Source organism: Accipiter gentilis, chromosome 22, assembly GCF_929443795.1.
Source record: "Accipiter gentilis chromosome 22, bAccGen1.1, whole genome shotgun sequence".
In the NCBI taxonomy this organism is placed as follows: domain Eukaryota; kingdom Metazoa; phylum Chordata; class Aves; order Accipitriformes; family Accipitridae; genus Astur; species Astur gentilis.
Window position 1 is genome coordinate 26,691,978 of NC_064901.1, and position 19,372 is coordinate 26,711,349.

Consider the following 19,372-nt stretch of genomic DNA (forward strand, 5'->3'; position numbering starts at 1 on the left):
GGTGGTTGTAGAGAGCGATCAGGTCTCCCCTCAGCCTCCTCTTCTCCAGACTAAACAGCCCCAGTTCCCTCAACCGCTCCGTCTAAGACTTGTGCTCTGGACCCTTCACCAGCTTCGTTACTCTTCTCTGGACACACTCCAGCACCTCCATGTCTTTCCTGCAGTGAGGGGCCCAAAACTGAACACAGGACTCGAGGTGCAGCCTCACCAGTGCTGAGTACGGGGGGACGATCACCTCCCTGCTCCTGCTGGCCACACCATTTCTGGTGCAGGCCAGGATGCCGTTGTCCTTCTTGGCCACCTGGGCACACTGCTGGCTCATATTCAGCTGGCTGTCAACCAGCACACCCAGGTCCTTTTCCACCGGGCAGCTTTCCAGCCACTCTTCCCCAAGCCTGTGGCACTGCGTGGCGTTGTTGTGACCCAAATGCAGGACCCAGCGCTTGGCCTTGTTAAACCTCATATAGTTGGCCTCGGCCCATCGATCCAGCCTGTCCAGATCCCTCTGTAGAGCCTCCCTACCCTTGAGCAGATCGACACTCCTGTCCAACTTGGTGTCATTTGCAAACTCACTGAGGGTGCACTCGATCCCCTCATCCAAATCATTGATAAAGATATTAAAAAAAAGATTTTTGCCAATGCTTAATCAAAACAGCTTCACTTCGAGGGGTAAAATAAATGAAAAATGCGTGCTTCCTAGTTTCTGCGTAAGCATATTCCTTGTATGTAAGCTGCTTTTTCCTACAACTAAATTGTTTGGCAATAACACAGACTTTTTTTTTTTTTAGATGGAACAGGGTTTGTTGTTGTTTGTTCTTAAGTGTTCCTATGTGAAATGGCATGATAGCCGAAGCTGTGGTTATGGACAAAGAAAGAAGTGAAGAGGGGTAAGGGAGAAGAGGCCATTGGGGGTGGAAGAATGGAGGGCAACCTAAGCTGCCAAAACGGCTTGGATTGCTTCACTTCTTCCATGCACTTCCACATAAAAACACATAGTCCTTGGGGGTTTAAAGAGAAAACATTCTCAATATTTCCAAATTATCAAGGGAATGTCAGTCATGTGGTCAAACTGTGGGTGGCTAAACATCACATGTAAAGTGAAATGTATTTTTGCAAAATTGAGTGAGGGGAGAGCAGGGTGCTTATGGTTTTTTTCTTCCTTTCTCTCATTTGAACTCTGGAAGGAGAGGAGAATTAAATTTCTGGTGAGTTTAAAGAGGTCAAATATCTTGAGAAAGGGATGAAAAGTGGGAGAAAGAAGAATTAAACTATCCGTGTCAGATAGTTTTCCTGGAACCTTAATATTGCTTTTTCAGTGTGTGTAGTATCAATGTTCAGGTCACTTCTCTAGTTGTGGATCACCAATTCCACTGATTGTTTTTTAAACTTAGTCAAAAAAGCTACTGAACTTTTTGGCTTTCCAATGTTTCATTTTATCAGATTCCAAACTAATTGACAGTGAAACCTCTGTCGCAAAGCCACCTTTCATTTGCAAAGTAAGTCACGCTCCTTTCCAGATGGAACTTGTGCCTTCTACTAGCCCTTAACGCCTCAGTAAGGAGTTGGGCATCACGTGTCTCTCTATTTCAGAAGAAAATTATCTGCTTTTAATGGTGTCAGCATGTTTTTTCTCTTCCTACTTTTACACAGACTCTCTCCATGAGCATTCAGTGTTTCCAGGTTGCCTTAGGAGGAAGCAATTTTTTGCAGAAATCCTGCAAAAGATGACTTTGAAGGGTGCACCGCAGTGGTACTGTGTAGCCTTGGTCTGTGGGGGAGTTTTACATGCCTTCCCTTTTGACCCAGCAGAAAGCAATGAAGACATTAACTTGCAATTTTGAGACAGTTAATTTGCAAACTGAACTCTGAACCATCATGGGATTTCAGTATCTCTTGAATTTTTGTATGGTCCACAAGGAAGTCTTAATTTATAATGAAAACTACTATTCCAGCAGAGACTTAAGATCTTATGTGCTGTGAAAGAGAATAAGACTATAATCTATAAATATGACTGTGACATTTAAATGGTTTTCTGGCCTCAGATGTTGTTGTCAGAATCTAAACTTGATGTTAGGCTCAGCTTTTTTAGTGACTGTGGCCTTGTGCAAAGAGGGGCTGAGGACCTTTGACTTAAGTGACTGTAGTGGATTTTGTGACTGTGTAGAGTCTAATGTTTTAAGTTTAATTTCTGTGACTCTGTTCTTACACTCTGGCTGCCTCACAAAAAATATTGTGTTGACAACATCCCTCAGATAAAATTTAACTCTGAAAAAAATGTAAATGTGCAGGAATGTTGGGTTGTTTCAGGACAACTGAAGAGTTTCTCAGAGAAAGCTATGTAGGTTTTCTGTCTACATCCCCCTCTCTAGATTTGGGCAGCAGGTTTTGAAAGGACAGATATAAGGTATTTTAAAACCATAAGGTATTAAAATATATGGATTGAATCTGGATCATCCATAGTACTACAATGACCATCTCAACAGGAAGGAGGTACAAATGTTCTTTGAAAAGCTAATGTGTTTCTGATGCCATGCTCGAACATGTTTCTAGGATCAAGGAAAGTAGGGAGCTGATGGGAAACCATGGCAAACTGGTCATAGTTTCCTAACCATTTTGCCTGTCCCAGAGCCATGAAGAGGCAGGAAAAGCTCCAGGTGTGAAGTGGGAGGAAAACATCCCTTCTAAAAGCAGCAAGTCACAGATCTCTTTTTCCACTCCCTCCTCCCTTTTTTCCTAGCTGTAAACTCAAGCCCATTTCTCCCCCTACCATTCCTTCCCAGCTCTCCCTTGACCCTGCCTTTCATGTGCCAGGAGGGCTCCAGATCCATTCAGATGCTGATGTCTTCTTATTTGAGGTGGTCAGATTTGCTTTTATAGGTATCTGGCAGCTCTGGTAATTTTTCTGTTATCTGTCCCTCACAATATTTTAATTGGGGAGCTCAAGGGACTGTGTATATTCCATTTTGAGCTCTCACAATCACCAAGTGAAATGTTAGAAATGTCTTAAGTTTTTGATTCAAGTTACCCATCAAACTATGATAACTTGAGCTGGGCAGACCATCCTGAATAACAAGCCTTACTGCAGAGTTGCTGTTGTGACTGATCTTAGAGGTGCCTGTCTTTTGACGCTAAATAAATGGTATCAACATGTAAAATACAATCTGTGAAGCACCATTTGTGAACCATCTGGACAAAGGGGCTAACTATCTGTAAAGTGCTATGTTGTAGTGGTAAGGAACAAGTATTTGCCATACTTTTCACACTAGAGTCATGAGGAAGACTCCCAGGACTTTGTGACACTTGGAACTATTGAAAAACAAATTTATTTTTGGAAGAGGGGTTAAGAGGTTGTGGAATGCATGTCTAATCCTTTCAAAATACAGTTCCCTGGAACGTCAACTGAAGACTCTTTATTATTATTTCCTGATCTCCCATATGGATTCCATTCAGTCTCTTTCCATTCTCATCCTCCCTTTTTATTGCCTTCAGATCCAAACTGTCACCAAGAAGGTGCTGGTAACACCACCCGTTGAAGAACCACCTAATGTCACTGACTCTGCTTTTGCTATGATGAATGAGACAGTGCGCGAAGCACCACCAGAAGCCCAGCTGGTCATTAAGAAGGGCCTTGAATTTAAGGATGGCATGAATGTCCTGGGTAGGAAAACTTTTTGCCTCTCAAATATGTACATCATATGTATGACACAGCTTTTGGCTGTGACTGGGTAGCCAGTGTTGTCTGATCTGCTCTTCAGTGCAAGTTTAGCCTCCCCAAATAATCATCAAATGTTATCACCTGCTGGTTGCCCATTGGTCTCTGAGATGAAAATCTAATGGTCTTACTAGAAATATGACTGTATCACAGAAACAATCAAGTGAATTATTCTGGATTGCTGGCTTTGCAGGTATTAATTGGAGTACAGTGGGGAGGCACGTAGGAGGAACCCAAAATATCCTTTCATCCTAGAAGCAGGCTACCTAGACTAATACTAACACATCTTGGCAAAACAGTATGGGGGAGAGCTTCAAGAGCCAGTGCTTTACCCACCCCCTGAGGAATTTGAGCTCAGTTGTTTCCCGTAGGTGTCTTGGGCACACTGAACTAGACTTTGGCTTGAGGCAGAGCCTGAAGTGAGAGGTGGGGTGTGAACTGCACCACCCCAGAAAAATCCCAGAGAGGCTTGACGCATCTCTGAGTCACAGCTCCCTCCTCCTTTCATCTCGGCTGCTGACCTTTACCAGCTGCAAATTATGAACAACTGCCATTGTGCCATCTTGTCTGGACAAGAGAGCGAGTGGGGGTGGTAGGAAGGCTTTGCCTGTCTCCCACCCCTTCTTGAAGGACCTGTTTGGACTGGAGTGGGGGCACGGGGGAGCAAAGAGCCACCACACCACTTCTTTTTTTCTCCTCTTTGCCTGGACTCACTGTTATGTCAGCCCAGAGAGGAGTACTCCTCCTTCACCTTGTGGGTGAAGTCGGTCACAAATTAGCCCTCAATTTGCAGCCTCTTTGGCACGCCTATACTTGAAGATACACGTGCTGGTGGGCAGCATCTCCACAGGGCTGAGGCTGACACATCATCCTCAAAGTGGGACCCTATGTGGCAGTACCTAAACCACTGCTTTGTCTCACCACTAGGCCATCGCTTTTTAGGAGCTAATGGCCCCTTACAGACTCCTTACAGCTGATGTGCTGCTCCTGCTGTGCCTGCAGAGCTTCTCCAGGTGTTGGTTAGTTGGTTGGCAGTGGCTGCTTTGCTTAGACAGAGAGGAGATAGCATCAGTAAGCTGATCAGAGATGACTTGTTTCTCTGCGAAGCAGCCTGCTCTACAAGAGCCAGGAGCCGCTGTATTCTGCCTGCCTCCACAGCTCCTCCTTCCCTTCAACATCTGTGGGCAGAGGAGACGCTTTCTTTCAAAGGTGCAAATTTGCATTTTGCACCCTGCGTGAGGCAGCAGCTCATTGCTCATGCTGTTACCCTCACCTGCTTTTTTCTTTCCTGGAGCTCTGCTTAGGTATTAAAATGGAACAGTATTTCTAATGTGAGAGATGCATTATATTTAGTGCTGGACTTGTTTTGTGCAGGCTCTGTCATGGATAAGAAAAGAGCTAGAAGGCTGAATACAATTCCTACAGAAAGGATATACACAGTTTAGGTGGGGGACTTGCTGTAATATTTTGACCAATGACTCTCAAATGTTGCAAAGTTTTTTGGTTTGGTTTGGTGTGCTTTGGTTTTGAATGAAGAAGTGAAAAAGTTGGGGAATTGCCATCCAGCTTACATAAACTGTAAGTCAGGCAAATTCCTGCAAATATGAACCAACTTGACTCTTATGACTAATGTAGCAGCTCATTTGGAATTAATGAACAAAACCACCTACTAATGTTTTCTGAAGCAGAGTTTGAATTCCAGAAGTTACCTGGTCTTTGACTGAAAAGCTTTTCATCATTTCTCTATGCTCTGCAGCACACAAGCATATGCTTCACTTTCCTATTCAAGCGACTCAACAAAGATGGCTTAGTGCTAAAGAATGACTTTATGTCCAGGAGATTGGATTAAAAAAAAAAAAGAAAAAAGTCTGGCTGCTAAACACAGTGTGAGGATATGGGACAGCCTGTCTTTTCCCAGAGTACTGGTAGCTGAAATTCCCTTCTCTTGGATGCTTTTGTGTCCTGATGGGTTTTTCCTTAGGAATTTCCCAGCTAAGTTCACACATTTGTTAAATACTGGACTCCTATCATGACTGAATGTTTAGGCTCAAAAGAGTGGCTGAAGATGCAAACCATCTATCAGTGTCAGTTAATAATCCCACTCTGGACACTGACAATTGCTGGATAGTAGATGTTGGCACTGGAGACACAGCTCCAAAGTAATACGACAGATGCACTCGGTTTTTCATACTGATACTCGAATACCCCAGCCTGTCGCACCTTAGCATTTACATTTAGGAGCCAAATGTTACTCATATTGAGATTTATGTTTATGTATCCACCGGTAGCTGGTTTCAGTGAGGTTAATCTGTTTAATGGGAGATCTGTGGTTTAGCTTGCAGTGCAATACCCACCTTTTCCTCCCACCCCCACTTTCTTCATTTCACTGGAATACTTCTGGCCCACAAAAATTATATTCTGGGACTGCTTTTGACTTTCCCTGTACTCCAGGACTGACTAGTCTGTAGATTGAATCTGTCAAGGGACTTTTGCAAAGCTTGAGAAAAATGCTTTTGGTCTCTAGCGACTGTTTTAGCAACAAAGAAGAGTCATGATAGGGCCCTGTGTTGCCTCTCCCATTTGCCAGGGGCTATGAGGTTTCTAACAGTTGCATGGTACTGAAAAGATTATGGTGTAGGTATTTTTTGATGATTGGATCAGTTCAGGAAAAAAGAAAAAAGCATAGCTGGGCTGTGAAATTGGAATTTAGTAAAATATTGAAGAATAAAAGACGTTCTGAATACGATCATGAAAGTTGAGAGTGAGTCCATATTTAAAAGTCCCAAGAGATGTGTAACACACTATAGTTCTGAAAACTGGATTAGCAGGTAGTATCGAGACAGGTGCAAAAACTTCCTAAAAACATGGTAAAAACATGGTTTTACTTGCTTTTTTTTGTCTTGCAATTTTTTCCCAATAGGTTTGATAGGATTCTTTATTGCTTTTGGCATTGCTATGGGGAAAATGGGAGAACAGGCCAAGATGATGGTGGATTTCTTCAACATCCTGAATGAGATTGTAATGAAGTTAGTAACTATGATCATGTGGTAAGTTTGAAGTTCTAACTTCTAGAACAAAAAAAGATTTAAAAACGTCATAAGACCCTAATATAGCATATAGTGACCAGAGTTAGTTAGTAAACAATGTAGTTAAATAGTTCATTTTTTGAAGACTTGACAGGTATGTTATAGCCGTAGCAGCATTATTTCTGTTTGGTGATGATTATTTAGGGCCCAATTTGAAATATTTCTGAGCGTATTCTGTTCTTTGTTTACTGAAATCCAAGACATGCAGGTACCAGCAAGGGCCTTCAAATACCACGTTGATTATGGAAGTTCATTACATAGAAGGACACCTAAGCAAGCAAGAACGCCCCACACGAGAGCATCCAAATCTTCCTGGGAGGTTAACATAATCCCAGGGTATTAGCTAGGAGGTATAATTACAAAGAAGCCTGGAGACACACTTTATTCACTGTCTTCTGTTGTAAAAACACTTTACCACTAAATAAAATTCCAGTAGTTTTCAGTGATGTGTGGTCCCTCCACCCATAGCTTCTGCAGAATCTGTCTTACAACCTCACCGCAGTGGGGTCACTGGCAGCTGTCTGTCCTGTGTTTGAAGTATACCCATTTGTAATAATGAGGCTGGCTTGCCTTCAGCGGGGTGACTCAACCCAAGCCTGAGCCCTTGTGTACGTTTCTGGAAGGGGATTCTCGCTTTTGTTTTTAAGATGTTTCTGCCAAAGGCTTCCCCAGAGCTACTTGTATTCAGTGCCGAGTGTGGCCATATCACACAAAACCAATTTTTCGGAACATAAAAACGCATTGCTAGGTTTGGCATTGTCCTGCAGTGTTCTGTGTCTCCTAGGTCTCTGAGAGCAGAAATAGCCACTCCAAGACAACACGTGTGTCATGGCTCGTTGCTCCCTGTGATTCCCTGGTGTCCCTGGGAGCGTTTTACTGAGTTACAAGCTGCAGTACGCCTCTTCTCTGAGGCTCTAGATGGACACAGTTTATAGAAAAGGGAGCAGGGTGCCTGAAGCATGAGTCTTCAGCATCATCAGTGTTTCAAAGGGAGACTGTTACGCCAGAGTGATGCAAATAGCATCAGCAATGTGGAAATGTGTAGAACAAAAGAAAGAACTGGAAGCGATGACTTTGCATTCTTGTTATGCTTCTGCTTTTCTGTAGATGATCTTGCTGCATAAAAACAGTTGTGTTTATTCACAAAGCCCTACTGCTTTCAATAGTTATCGTAACCTGCTGCTCTCGACTCTATGGAGAGATAGTGACTATACTCTCATAACACTGCAAGAGCTAGAATTTACTCTTACTTCACTTAGCACCAGTTGACACACCCAAGACATAATACCTTGCCTACAGTACAAATTTTCTCTAGTAGTCAGTGTTGCAATGGCAGGAAACCAAGTTTCAAGAAATTCACTGTAAATGTTTACTTTTTACTGATGTGCTTTTTATTTCTCTTTTTGTGAGAAAGGAGATTACTGTTGGGAATTGCACTTGTTCACCTCTCTCTAAAATTTTTGAAGAATTGTTGTGACCAGAAGCAGTTTTTTTAATGCGCGTTTATAAAGACAAAGTTACATTTTGTTTGGTTTATGATTTCTCTGTGCAGAGAGCTGTAACTCCTGTGACATTGCCACACAAACGTAAAACAAATCAGACATCTGGCTCTGACACCATGTGATTCTTTGTAAGAAATATGGTTCGTCAAGTTCCTTGAAACATGGCTTTTTATGATAACTGGTATAACAGCTGGCCTTGCATTTCAAGTGACTGAGGGCTTTCCAGGTTTTGGACACGTTGCTTGAGAGACCTTCTGTTTCTTGCGGAAAACGTGAAGCACTTATATTCTGAAAATCAGTTTCCTTTGTATTGTCTTTAATTAAGCATCCAAATCACAAATCACTTTTGAAAATATACATTACCATTTATTGTCAGAGGGGCATTTTGTTTACTGTTTCTCCACGTTACACACATTATTTTTGCCTAGCTTAAGTTTTATAAAACAGATAGAGAAAGTGAATGTCACTTAAAATTATATAACATACTAACCTGTACCAGTGCAGGTGTAAACTTTGTCTTCTATCCATGCACTTTCAGGCATTTTTCACTATAGCTGATTATTACATTTTTTAAATACTATCCCTTCATTTCAAATTTTTTTTATTACCAAGCTGTGCTACCATTATCATCCTATTTAAAAGTTCCATTTATGCTGTTGAGGAATCACATGACTGAGGTGACAAAACCCCTACTTTAAGTAAGAAAAGCACATAACTAAAAAGCATTTGTCCAAATTATTGAAAGTACATAATGGAAACATTTGCAGTCTTCAACATAAAAGCAATTCATTTCAGCAGATAGTTTAACTGAAGCAAATAATGCAGCTCCGTGAAACCAGATAAGCAATGTGTTGTAAAACATATTAAGAACAAATACTCCAACACTCCTCATAATGATCCAAGCCTGTGTGACATTATAGTATTCTTGTACGATGTTATTCCAGGATCAAAGACTATTCAGGAAATGCATATTCCATTTGATGGGATGGAATAAAATGATGTAGATGGGGAATTCACTGGAGATGGCAATTATTTTTAAAAAAATTTGAAAGCTATCCATTGAGTTTCCGTCAATTCCTGATCCGTATCTCAGTGTTGAGCCTGAGCCCCCTCCTCTTTCTCCAGTCTATACTCTGTAGAGCACAATTTTTATGACTATGCTGCAAACACTAGTTCTGCCTATGCTTGTTCTCTTTCTCCAGGTATTCCCCTTTGGGCATTGCTTGCCTCATCTGTGGAAAAATCATTGCAATCAAGGACTTAGAAGTAGTTGCTAGACAACTTGGCATGTACATGGTCACTGTGATTGTGGGTCTTCTCATCCATGGAGGGATCTTCCTGCCTCTGCTTTACTTTGTGATAACAAGGAAGAGCCCATTTTCATTTCTTGCTGGGATTTTCCAGGCATGGATCACAGCACTAGGCACAGCTTCCAGGTACACTTCAGAAATAACAGCTTGCTTTATTTTTTAGCAGGTTATTAGCTGCTGTTTAGAGATAATACATCTGCTGTTCTGACCTTCACTGCAAAATCATTTTATGCCATTGAATAAAAACTATTTTTAATCCAGTTGTGTTGAAATATATCAAAATAACCACACACCTTTGGGATTTTTTAGGCAGGTTGTACAGTCAACTGCAGAGAGTTGGGAGACCCACTTTTTGTGTTCTTTTCTGGCATTGGCCAAATGACTCGAGCAAATTGTGTTACCTCTGTACTTGCTTCCTCAACTAGGAAACAGTGATAATTCTGTTTATTTTGAGAGCATGTTCAGACCAGTCTCGTTGCATTGGGGGAAAAAAAAATATAAACAGTGCGAGGTTTCAAGAAAGGTATGAAAAAAACCTCTCATTTTATTCTTTCATCCATTTTGGCAGAGTAAGGGGACTTCATTGAAGAGCTGAGCATTTTAGACTTGTTGCTAATACACAGAACAGACTCAACAAAGTGTGTAGGCAACTCAGCTCTCAGTAATAAATTGATGCTTTGCATTGGGGCAGTCAGTAGATCTTGTGGTGAAAATATTTTTCAGTTAAATACTATATTTTAAAGTGTTTTTCTTCAATACATGTTTTATTTCTGAAGAAAATTTAATCTTCCATTTTAATTAAAAAGTTGAAAACAAAAAAGTCTAGTTCAAAACTGACCATCAGAAAACTGAGGAGTCTTGATTTCAGGAATGCCTTGAAAGAACTGTAATTTGTCTGCCTCTTTGGGTCAACCCAAGCCACTCCGCTGAACAACTTCTCCCCCGATGAACAGGAGGTTCTGGGGGGACCTTACTGATATGCATAAATATCTGATGGGACAGTGTAGAGAAGATGAAGCAAGACTCTTCTCAGTGGTGCCTAGTGACAGGACGAGAGGCAGTGGGCATGAACACATGAAATTCCATCTGAACACAAGAAAAATCTTTTTACTGTGATTTACTGTGATGGTGGTTGAATGCTGGCACAGGTTGCCCAGAGTAGCTGTGGAGTCTCCATTGCTGGTGATAGACAAAACCTGTCTGGGCATGGTCCTGGGCATCCTGCCCTAGCTGCCCCTGCCTTGAGCAAGGTGGTTGGAATAGGTGACCTCTGGAGGTGCCTTCCAACTTCAACAATTTTGTGGCTTTGTGATAAACAATGCAAGATTATAGGAGATACAGTCTGGCCAGGAGTTTCACTAAACCACAATTTCCCTAAGGCTTTTGTTCATTGAAGTGTTTGAGTTTCCACTTAGATTTTCAGTACAAAATTTACAGTGTCCATACGCAATGTTTGTGGGGTTTTTTTAGTGTGAAGTAATGTTTTTCTGCTGGAATACCGAAGTTGAAAACTGTAGGGGATTCTAAGTGATTCCAGTGTATGTATTTACCTGGACACTACCTTTACCACCTGACTGCTATCTGGATCCGAATTACTGGCTAAACAGAAGTGGAGCAGTTTGTAGCACCACAGACAAGTGACCACATGACACCAGTCAACAGCACGTGGTGTAACCTGGTACCTCTGTAAGTTGCAAATGCTTCCTATTCAGGGACCTATTAAAGCACTTTGGCCAGGCTGAGGAACCGTGGAAGGCATCTCCATATTGCACTCTTCTAATGAAGAAACTTTGTCTCGGTGGCCTGCCCGTGCTCTGTCCTTGCTTAAGGTGGCAGAACTGGAGAGGAAAGTTATTTGCGTAGTCGCTGCCTGCTGAGCCCACCGGGGTTCATGGCAACAACGGTAGGCCATGGCTGGTACACACCTTGTGCTGGTGATCTGATTTGTAACAGTAAAGGTAAGGTGGGACTTGTATTTCTGAAGAAAAAAGAACCTTATCTGACTGAGTTTCAATGTGTGTCAGTGAACTACATTTTCTGTTCTGTTTTTCTTTTAATAAGATATAGGAATATCTTTGCTGTAGGAGGCAAAGTGATCTTGGGACTGACTTAAAAACTGACAAGTAGTTATTCGTTAGTGACTCACTAGATATTGTCTGCTATCTGCTATAAATATAGCTGCTAGAGTAACTTACGAGAGAATATACTACATTGTTTTTAGAAAGGTGAATTCTCTCTGATTTGGCTAAACCCAAAGAATATTAAGCATTTTATAACCTTTGATTAAAAACACAGTAAAATAAATCATAATTACAAATACATTTGTAAAGACGCCACAACAGAAATGATTGGTACCGTGTATCTGGCTTATCAGCACCTGTTAAAAAAATCACCTCTGTGTACAAAGAATGGTCTGGTCATTTGAGTACAAGGTGGGGATCTAGAAGCTCCTATCTTCTAACTCATGTTTCCATAGATGTGGGACAAGAGGAATCATTTAGGAAGTGACTCAGGCATCTGCCAGTCCAGAAGGATTTGGGTTTCCATAGATGCCATGCGAGATAAGTCAGCCTCATGTGCTTGTTCCAGATAACCTAGGACGTTTATTATGACAATACATTTTTATAGTTAGGTATCATCTCAGTCATTCCTTAATCTACCTTTTCCGTGGTTTAATTATCTGTAAAATGGAAAGATTACATTTTTTGTACCCAATAGCATCTCTATGGTAGTGGATGAATGAATGAGTTGGAAAGACCCTGAAGTTGCAAGGCACTAGCAACAATATGCTGCGAGTGTTTATCTGAGAAAATTTGGTGAGTCTAGTCCTTTACTCTTCTATGAGCAAATTAGTATTTTTGTAGGGGCAATGACACCAGAGTTAGTGGGATACAATAGTGAAGAACTTTGAGAAATTCTGCCAGCTTAACTGAAGAAAAGCAAATAAACCACAACGGATGTGCTCCAGCTGCTTTTGTATGAAACACCAATTAAAAGGAATTTGCCTAGGTCAGCTTTCTCTTCAGAACAGCTTCTGAGGCAACAATCAACTTCATTTAGTGGTGGACTTGACCTCAGAGGTAACACAGAAAAGTAAGGAACCAAAACATGTTCCTGTGTTGGGTTTCGTGCTTGTTGCAGTAGGTCCTTTGCCTGAGGCAGGCAGACCCGCTAGGGAGGGGAAGAAGCTGACGGTATTTGCATCTACAGGGAAAAAGAATATGTTTGGTTTTCAGCAGTATTTTTTGATGAAGGTGTTTTATTTTAAGCAAGTGAATGCAATAGCCTCAACTATTCCCACAAAGGCAGGGCACTGTAGATCTGTGCAAGGAGCTATCGCCTCTTCAAGCCATCTTGCGCATCTTTTCCTGTCCTCCAGCTGTGTTTCATATCCTTTCCTGTCCTCCAGTGTCTGGTAACTCCATGGGTTGTATCTTTTTGCCTGGCTTTTTCATTCCTTAATGCAACACTGATTTCTCCATTCAGAGCAAATTCACAATCAAAAAAATTGGGGATTTTTTCCCTATGCTCATAGTTCCATCCATCAGAAAACATCCAGAACTTGTCTTTTTGAACAAAATGCAAGAAATCAATCATAAATGAGTCTGAAAAATTCATCTACACTCTCTCAAGCTCTCATCCTTACTTCAAGTCATGTTCATGTTTTGGCCTTAGTCCCACCTCCAGCTAAATGTAGGTTTAATTTAAAAATTGGCTGAAACAGGCTTGACTCATAGCAGAAAGTGGAAGTAGAAAATGTAAACAATGATAGCAGAATTTCTGACTTTGCTCCCTTATGTGTATATATTATACTGTAGTTATGTCTTCTCTACTTTCTCTCCTTCAGTGCTGGAACATTACCTGTTACATTCCGGTGTCTTGAAGAAAATCTAGGCATTGATAAGCGTGTAACCAGGTTTGTTCTTCCTGTTGGAGCAACTATTAACATGGATGGAACTGCCCTTTATGAAGCTGTGGCTGCCATCTTCATAGCACAGATGAATGGAATTGAGCTGGATGGAGGCCAGATAGTTACTGTGAGGTCAGTTCAAAATACTTGTACGCTTTCTTTCTAAAGACTGTAAAATGTGAAGCTTTGGGTTGGATGTCTTCTCAGTAGCTGTGGGATTCACTGTGAAATCCATGGATTTCTAATAATGATATGCAAAGGAATGTCATATACGTAGGTCCTGGTTCTCTGGTGAGATGCATTTTCTGTCGTTTTCAGCCTTAGTGCCTGCTGTTGGTGTCTTACACAGTTCTGCAGTTGACAATACAATGTGAAATACAGCATTCTCTGTCCAATGCGTTGCCTTTTTTAGTATAGAGTGACGCTACAAGTGATATACAGGGCATTAACTTTCTAGAATGTATCTATCTGTTTATATACATTGGAAGAAAAAAGTGTACCTAAAAAATGTATCCATGGGTTTATGTTTGCCTGTACTTTTTTTGTGACTTTGGTCAACAGCAAACAAAATGGACGGAGAATAGCCCAGCCTGAGGGTGAGATTGCTTGCAGCATGGTCTGGGTAGTCCCAGACTTTTTATCTCTAACGCAGCAAGTGTTAGCTCTAGTCTTTCCATATCAAATTGTCATATCCAGGACTAAGTTGAGTATCTGGAAGGACAAAGGAAAGTACCCATTAAAAGCGGATAATAAAAAACAATGGCAAACTTACAGCTGCTGCAACTAAAGTTAATTTACAATGGAAAACTTGATGAAGGCACCAGGCCTGATGTTTTCAATAGTTAAAATGGAAACCACAACTGAAGGCTGTCAAGTTTGCCTTCTTCCTGTAGTTTTCACTCACCCACCTTTCTTTTATTAAACCCTTTTAACACTAAAGAAACTCCTGCAAAGGGATATCGGATGCTATGTTTCTTGCCCAGCTATACTGGTTCTACATTTTCTATTTCTTTACTTCATGCCAACAACCCCTGAAATAGCAAAGCCAACATTTGTAAAAGGTTCAGGGCTGCTTCTAGTGAAGGCAGATACTAGACCTGCATGATACATATTTGTTACTAAGACTGAAAACAGTCATTTCAGAGGTGCCACAAATTAATCTAAATTCAGACCAGGGAAATTCAAGTCAGGAATCAGCTGTTGTCCAAAAGATTTGGTTGGCTTGAACCCAAGTTACTCCTTTTCTCCTCCTCTGAGGGACTGACCCATTAGCTCTTCCTAACCTCACCATTTCAAGGCCGGTGTAGCCAACTTTGTGACTTCCATGTACTAAGCAGGCAGCAACTTTGGGCTATTTATAAGAAAACCATTGGTTCTCCTCTTCATACAGTATAGCATTTTTGTTACACTATGACAAGAACTATCTCTTGAGGTGGCAATACAAATGAATGAAAGGTTGTTAGGTTTTGTCTGTCAAATCTAGTTTGTGAAACTGAGGATATTCAAATGACGCAGCCAATAAACTCATGAAGACTTAATTAGCCTTTGACCAGCCCTAGTTACTTCATACTGGTCATGTGGATCCTCTGATCTCCTGTCTTCTTTGGGAGAGGGTGATCTTGGAAATGGTGGCTAAGCCAGACTGTTTAGCCCTGAACAGTGCTAGTCTCCTTCCCCTCCAGGCCTGTAAGTGCTGCTGTGGGAAGGTTGGCAGGAGCATTTCTTCACAGCTGTTGGAAGCAATCCCCCACCAGTTCAGGCTGGAAGCGCCTGAGGAGCTGACACCACACGCAGAGCCTGACGGCAGAGCAGAGCATCCTGCCTGCGTACCTGGTGGACCTAGCGGGGTGTTTAGCAGGCCAGGTTGCAGTCTAACCCAGACACCTGACAAACACAACCTGGACTGTCAGAGTCAGACCCAGCCATCTGCCAGCTCTAAATCAGGGTAACATCCTTGCAGATCCCTTCTGTGGCTCACGGTTGAGGATTTCCCCCACAGAGACCTTTTTCCCCTACTTCTGTGTTGGAAGCACTTTCAGATTTGTTGGCTACACCCACAGAAGTACAACCATTTTACTCATCTCTGTGTTTAAAAAGACAGAGATAACTTTTTCCTCTTTCCCTTTTCCTTTTTCCATGTTGGTTTTTCCTTGTTCCTTTTTCCTTTCCCGCTCTCTCCCTCTCCTTCTCCTCCCTGTTTTTCTCTGCTTGGCTTGTTCTCTGACAAATTTATTTTCTGTTCTTCATAGGATTGCCCAATGATGTTGATATTTGTTATGGTCTGTGTTGTATTTTTACAAACATTTGGAGCACAGACGTTCACTCTACTGGTCTTCATCAAAAAATTAAGAGAGCCAAAAACAAAGACAGCTTTGGATTTATGAAACAATCAGATGAATTTTGCTTTTTCATCTAGGGTGATTTGTATCTAAGCTTGGTACACCACTGGCTTGTACTGTCGGAGTTTTGGATACCAAGACTTTTACTCTTCTGTACTTGGTAATAACCACTTTCTGTCAGCTGTTACCTCACAATTCAGTCTGCAGGTACCATAAATAAACAGAAATGAACCACCCTGAAAATTCAACCTGTAGCCCCCAAACTTCAGCAAGTCTGGATGATCGAAACTCAGGATTCAACACACTGGATGTGTTGGTAGAGCTCAAAACAACACCAGGCCAAAGGCTTGAATGTCATGACCAACTTAAAGAACTTAAAACTCTCACACAACTCTCTTACAGCTCTCAGAACAAGCCCCATAGATCTGGCCTCCCTTAATAAATATTTCTGGAGAAACATAAGCATGAAAACTATGGCCTGAGCTTGCCATGATTTATCATATGGTCATTAGTTTTCTGGGAAGACATCATTAAAAATAAGACCTTCCTAATGATGACGTGAGTATGCAGTGAAAGTGTGTGTTCCTCTTCCTGCTACCCCCATTTGATTTTTGTTTTTGCAGTTTGACCGCCACCCTTGCAAGTGTTGGAGCTGCCAGTATTCCCAGCGCGGGACTTGTCACTATGCTTCTGATCCTTACTGCCGTGGGTCTGCCTACCCAGGACATCAGTTTGCTTGTTGCTGTTGACTGGCTTTTGTAAGTTGTGCTGACTGCACTGCTCAGTGCAGAGAAAGTAGTGAAGTAATGCTTGTCTGTAGTGCTTTTCAGGTGTTGATCTTAAGGAACTATAAGACTCTTACTCTGCAGATGAAACAAAGGAGGAAATAGGCAATTTGATGAAGGAGGAGACATTGAAAGCAACTTCTCAGCTGGCAGAAATTGTTACAGAGCTTCTGAAGTCAGTTTCTATGAGCCGAAGATCTTGTAAGACCCTCCGGCTCACACCCATATTTTCCTCTTCCTAATGATGCCTCTCCATCACAGAATGGCTCAAGAGCAGTTTTCTGATCTTTGCTTTCATATTTCTGTTTCTTATAGTTGTGGTCTAAAATTGAGGATGAATGCTGAAAATGCAGGTTCCATAGGATGTTGTCAGCAAGTTACAGGGTGATTTGGGCATTTGTAGTATCAAATGTTTTATGTTCACAGTGGTGAAAGTCTATTTCTTTTTGTACATAAGAAAGCAAAATACTTTTAAGAAAGAAACTGCTCTAGAGCAGGATATAAACCGAAGACAAATAAGAAAACAAACTGAAAGAGAGAAGGTCATTCCCTAGATTGATTTTACTGACAGATCCCTCAAACTGGAAAGACTGACTCACTTTCAAGGACTTGAGATCAAAGTCCTTCAGTGCCATTGCAGGTCCTCCAACAAGAAACAGCTAACCCACAGGTAGTCTTCCAAGGCTTTTGTTCTTCAACATTTGAATACAGAAGCTGTAAATATAGGCTGAGCATATGCCAGCCCACATCCTTTCTCATGTTGTCATTTGACAATGTGGATATCTTTCTGTCACCTGTGCAGAGCTGACAGGGACTCAGTAGTCCTCTAAGTTGTACTGGCTTTTATATTCTCCTGTACTGCTGCAGCACAGTATTTTCTGGTCAACAGCCATCTCTCCCCTAATATTCTTTTACGTAGTAAAGATGTATGTTTCTGTTGTGCCAGCCGTGATGCCCAAAAGAGCACTATGCCCAAAAGTACCACTCTGTACTATTTGTGCATTTCCCCCTACACTCGCAGCCTCAGCTGCCCGCTTGTGGTAGCTTTCAGTCCCTGATACACTACTAAAATTATGCAAGAAAGAATAGCAGAGTCGAGAATGTGAAGATAAAATAGAAAATTAATTTTCTGTCATTATCTTTTGGCTTATTGAGAAGAATTCAGGAACTCGGTCAGTCTTCTGATGTGCATTTTGGATCTACTGCTGTACTCTATCCGTTATTACCTATCTTGACACTAAGAGTTGTGAAGAATAGCACACAGCTCTGATTTCTGCTTCAGGAAAAAATGAAAAAGGAATTTACAGCTTGGGAAGGCAAAGGGAAAAGATGACTTACATATTTTATATATAACTCAATATCATGATATCATGACTCAGAATGGTGAAATAAGGCAGGGTTCAGTAGTCAGAGTACAGCTGGCGTAGGGGAAAATCTGATATTCTGTGGGTTTATTATATTTATGAGGTCATGGTTGAAAACAGGAAAGCAGCATAGTAATCTGCAGCTGGGAGGAGGAGAGCAAAAGGGAGGTGCATACTTATTTTAAATATGTTTTTGCTGGCTCTCAAAGTAAAGCAAATAGGTAGGTTTCTGCAGCTGGTAGGAGGATGTGCAAAAGGAGCCTGTGGTTTGTTTTTTTAGGGTAATGTCATTTAAAAATATTCCTGTGGACTGTGAAGCTCTGCCCACACTAGGAAACCTCAGAGCTGTAAGTTTACCAGCAGTTCTGATCCACTAGTAGGTGTTGCATTTCAGGCTCGGCTTCAGCAGTGGTGTTACCGCTGCCTCGTCCAACCCTGCTTGGGAAATAAAAACATCTGTACTGTGGAGCTGTAGCTGTGATTAATGTAAGTATAGGAAGGATAGTACTTCTGAAAGAAATGTTTCAAGGTATCTTTCCTAAATAAATGCCAGGCAAGAGAACATTTCAGCACAGATGGTTGGGTTTGGATCCTTCTGGCTTAACAATCAGCAGCGCAATTGCAGCATGATTCAGAATTGAAAAGTAAAGGGAAAATAGATGAAAAGTAAAGGGGAAAGAGATGAAAAGTAAAGGGAAAAGAGATAAAAACAGGGGTGAAAAGCTCTGTGTCGTGCCACTAGAGCTGTGAAGTTAAGACAAAGGTCGTTGGTGGAAGGAAGCATTGTGCTAGTTAAGATATGTTCAACAGCTAATAGCTTTATTTTCCATCTTCCAGTGGCTGTGTTGTGGTAGCCATGGTGATCTAATGAGATATGGAAAATGATGCTGCTGACGTTGCTGATGTTAAGAAAAGGCACACAAGCCAACTTTTGAGCAAGGTTTTGGGCACACAAACCAGACCTAAAGAATATCTGAAACTAAAGGTCATTAAAAGATATTATCTTTACTTACAAACATTGTCTTCTTCCATTTTTTTAGACCACCAAATAATGTTACAGCTGTATTTGTAACAGAATGTAGAAGAGAAAGTTAATAAAATATTTAAGACCCAATTCCAGCCACTTTTCTGGAACCAGTGTGTAAATGCAACCAGCCATGTAGAAATATTTGGAATAGCTCTTTTATAACATTTCAATTCCAGATAATGAAAGCTTTTAAAAACTGTCCTACTTTATGAGTTTTTCAATATTTCCAATGAAAGAAAATATCAGAACATCATTTGATTTTACAATACTACCATCATCTAAAACTGTGGTCTTACCAAAACCAATTTTGCACAATTTGGTCATGGTGTAACACAAA

General features: G+C 41.2%; 1 protein-coding gene across 4 annotated transcripts in view; it reads left to right on the forward strand.

Moving 5' to 3' along the window:
- Positions 1-19,372, forward strand: part of SLC1A2 (solute carrier family 1 member 2) — a 99,284-nt gene that overhangs the window by 67,883 nt on the left and 12,029 nt on the right. For all 4 annotated transcript variants that reach the window (XM_049825656.1, XM_049825654.1, XM_049825657.1 and 1 more), the window contains exons 5-9: positions 3,490-3,658; positions 6,633-6,759; positions 9,503-9,736; positions 13,458-13,652; positions 16,483-16,617. In XM_049825656.1, coding sequence (XP_049681613.1) covers positions 3,490-3,658; positions 6,633-6,759; positions 9,503-9,736; positions 13,458-13,652; positions 16,483-16,617 — 860 coding nt within the window. The remainder of the gene's footprint in view (positions 1-3,489; positions 3,659-6,632; positions 6,760-9,502; positions 9,737-13,457; positions 13,653-16,482; positions 16,618-19,372) is intronic.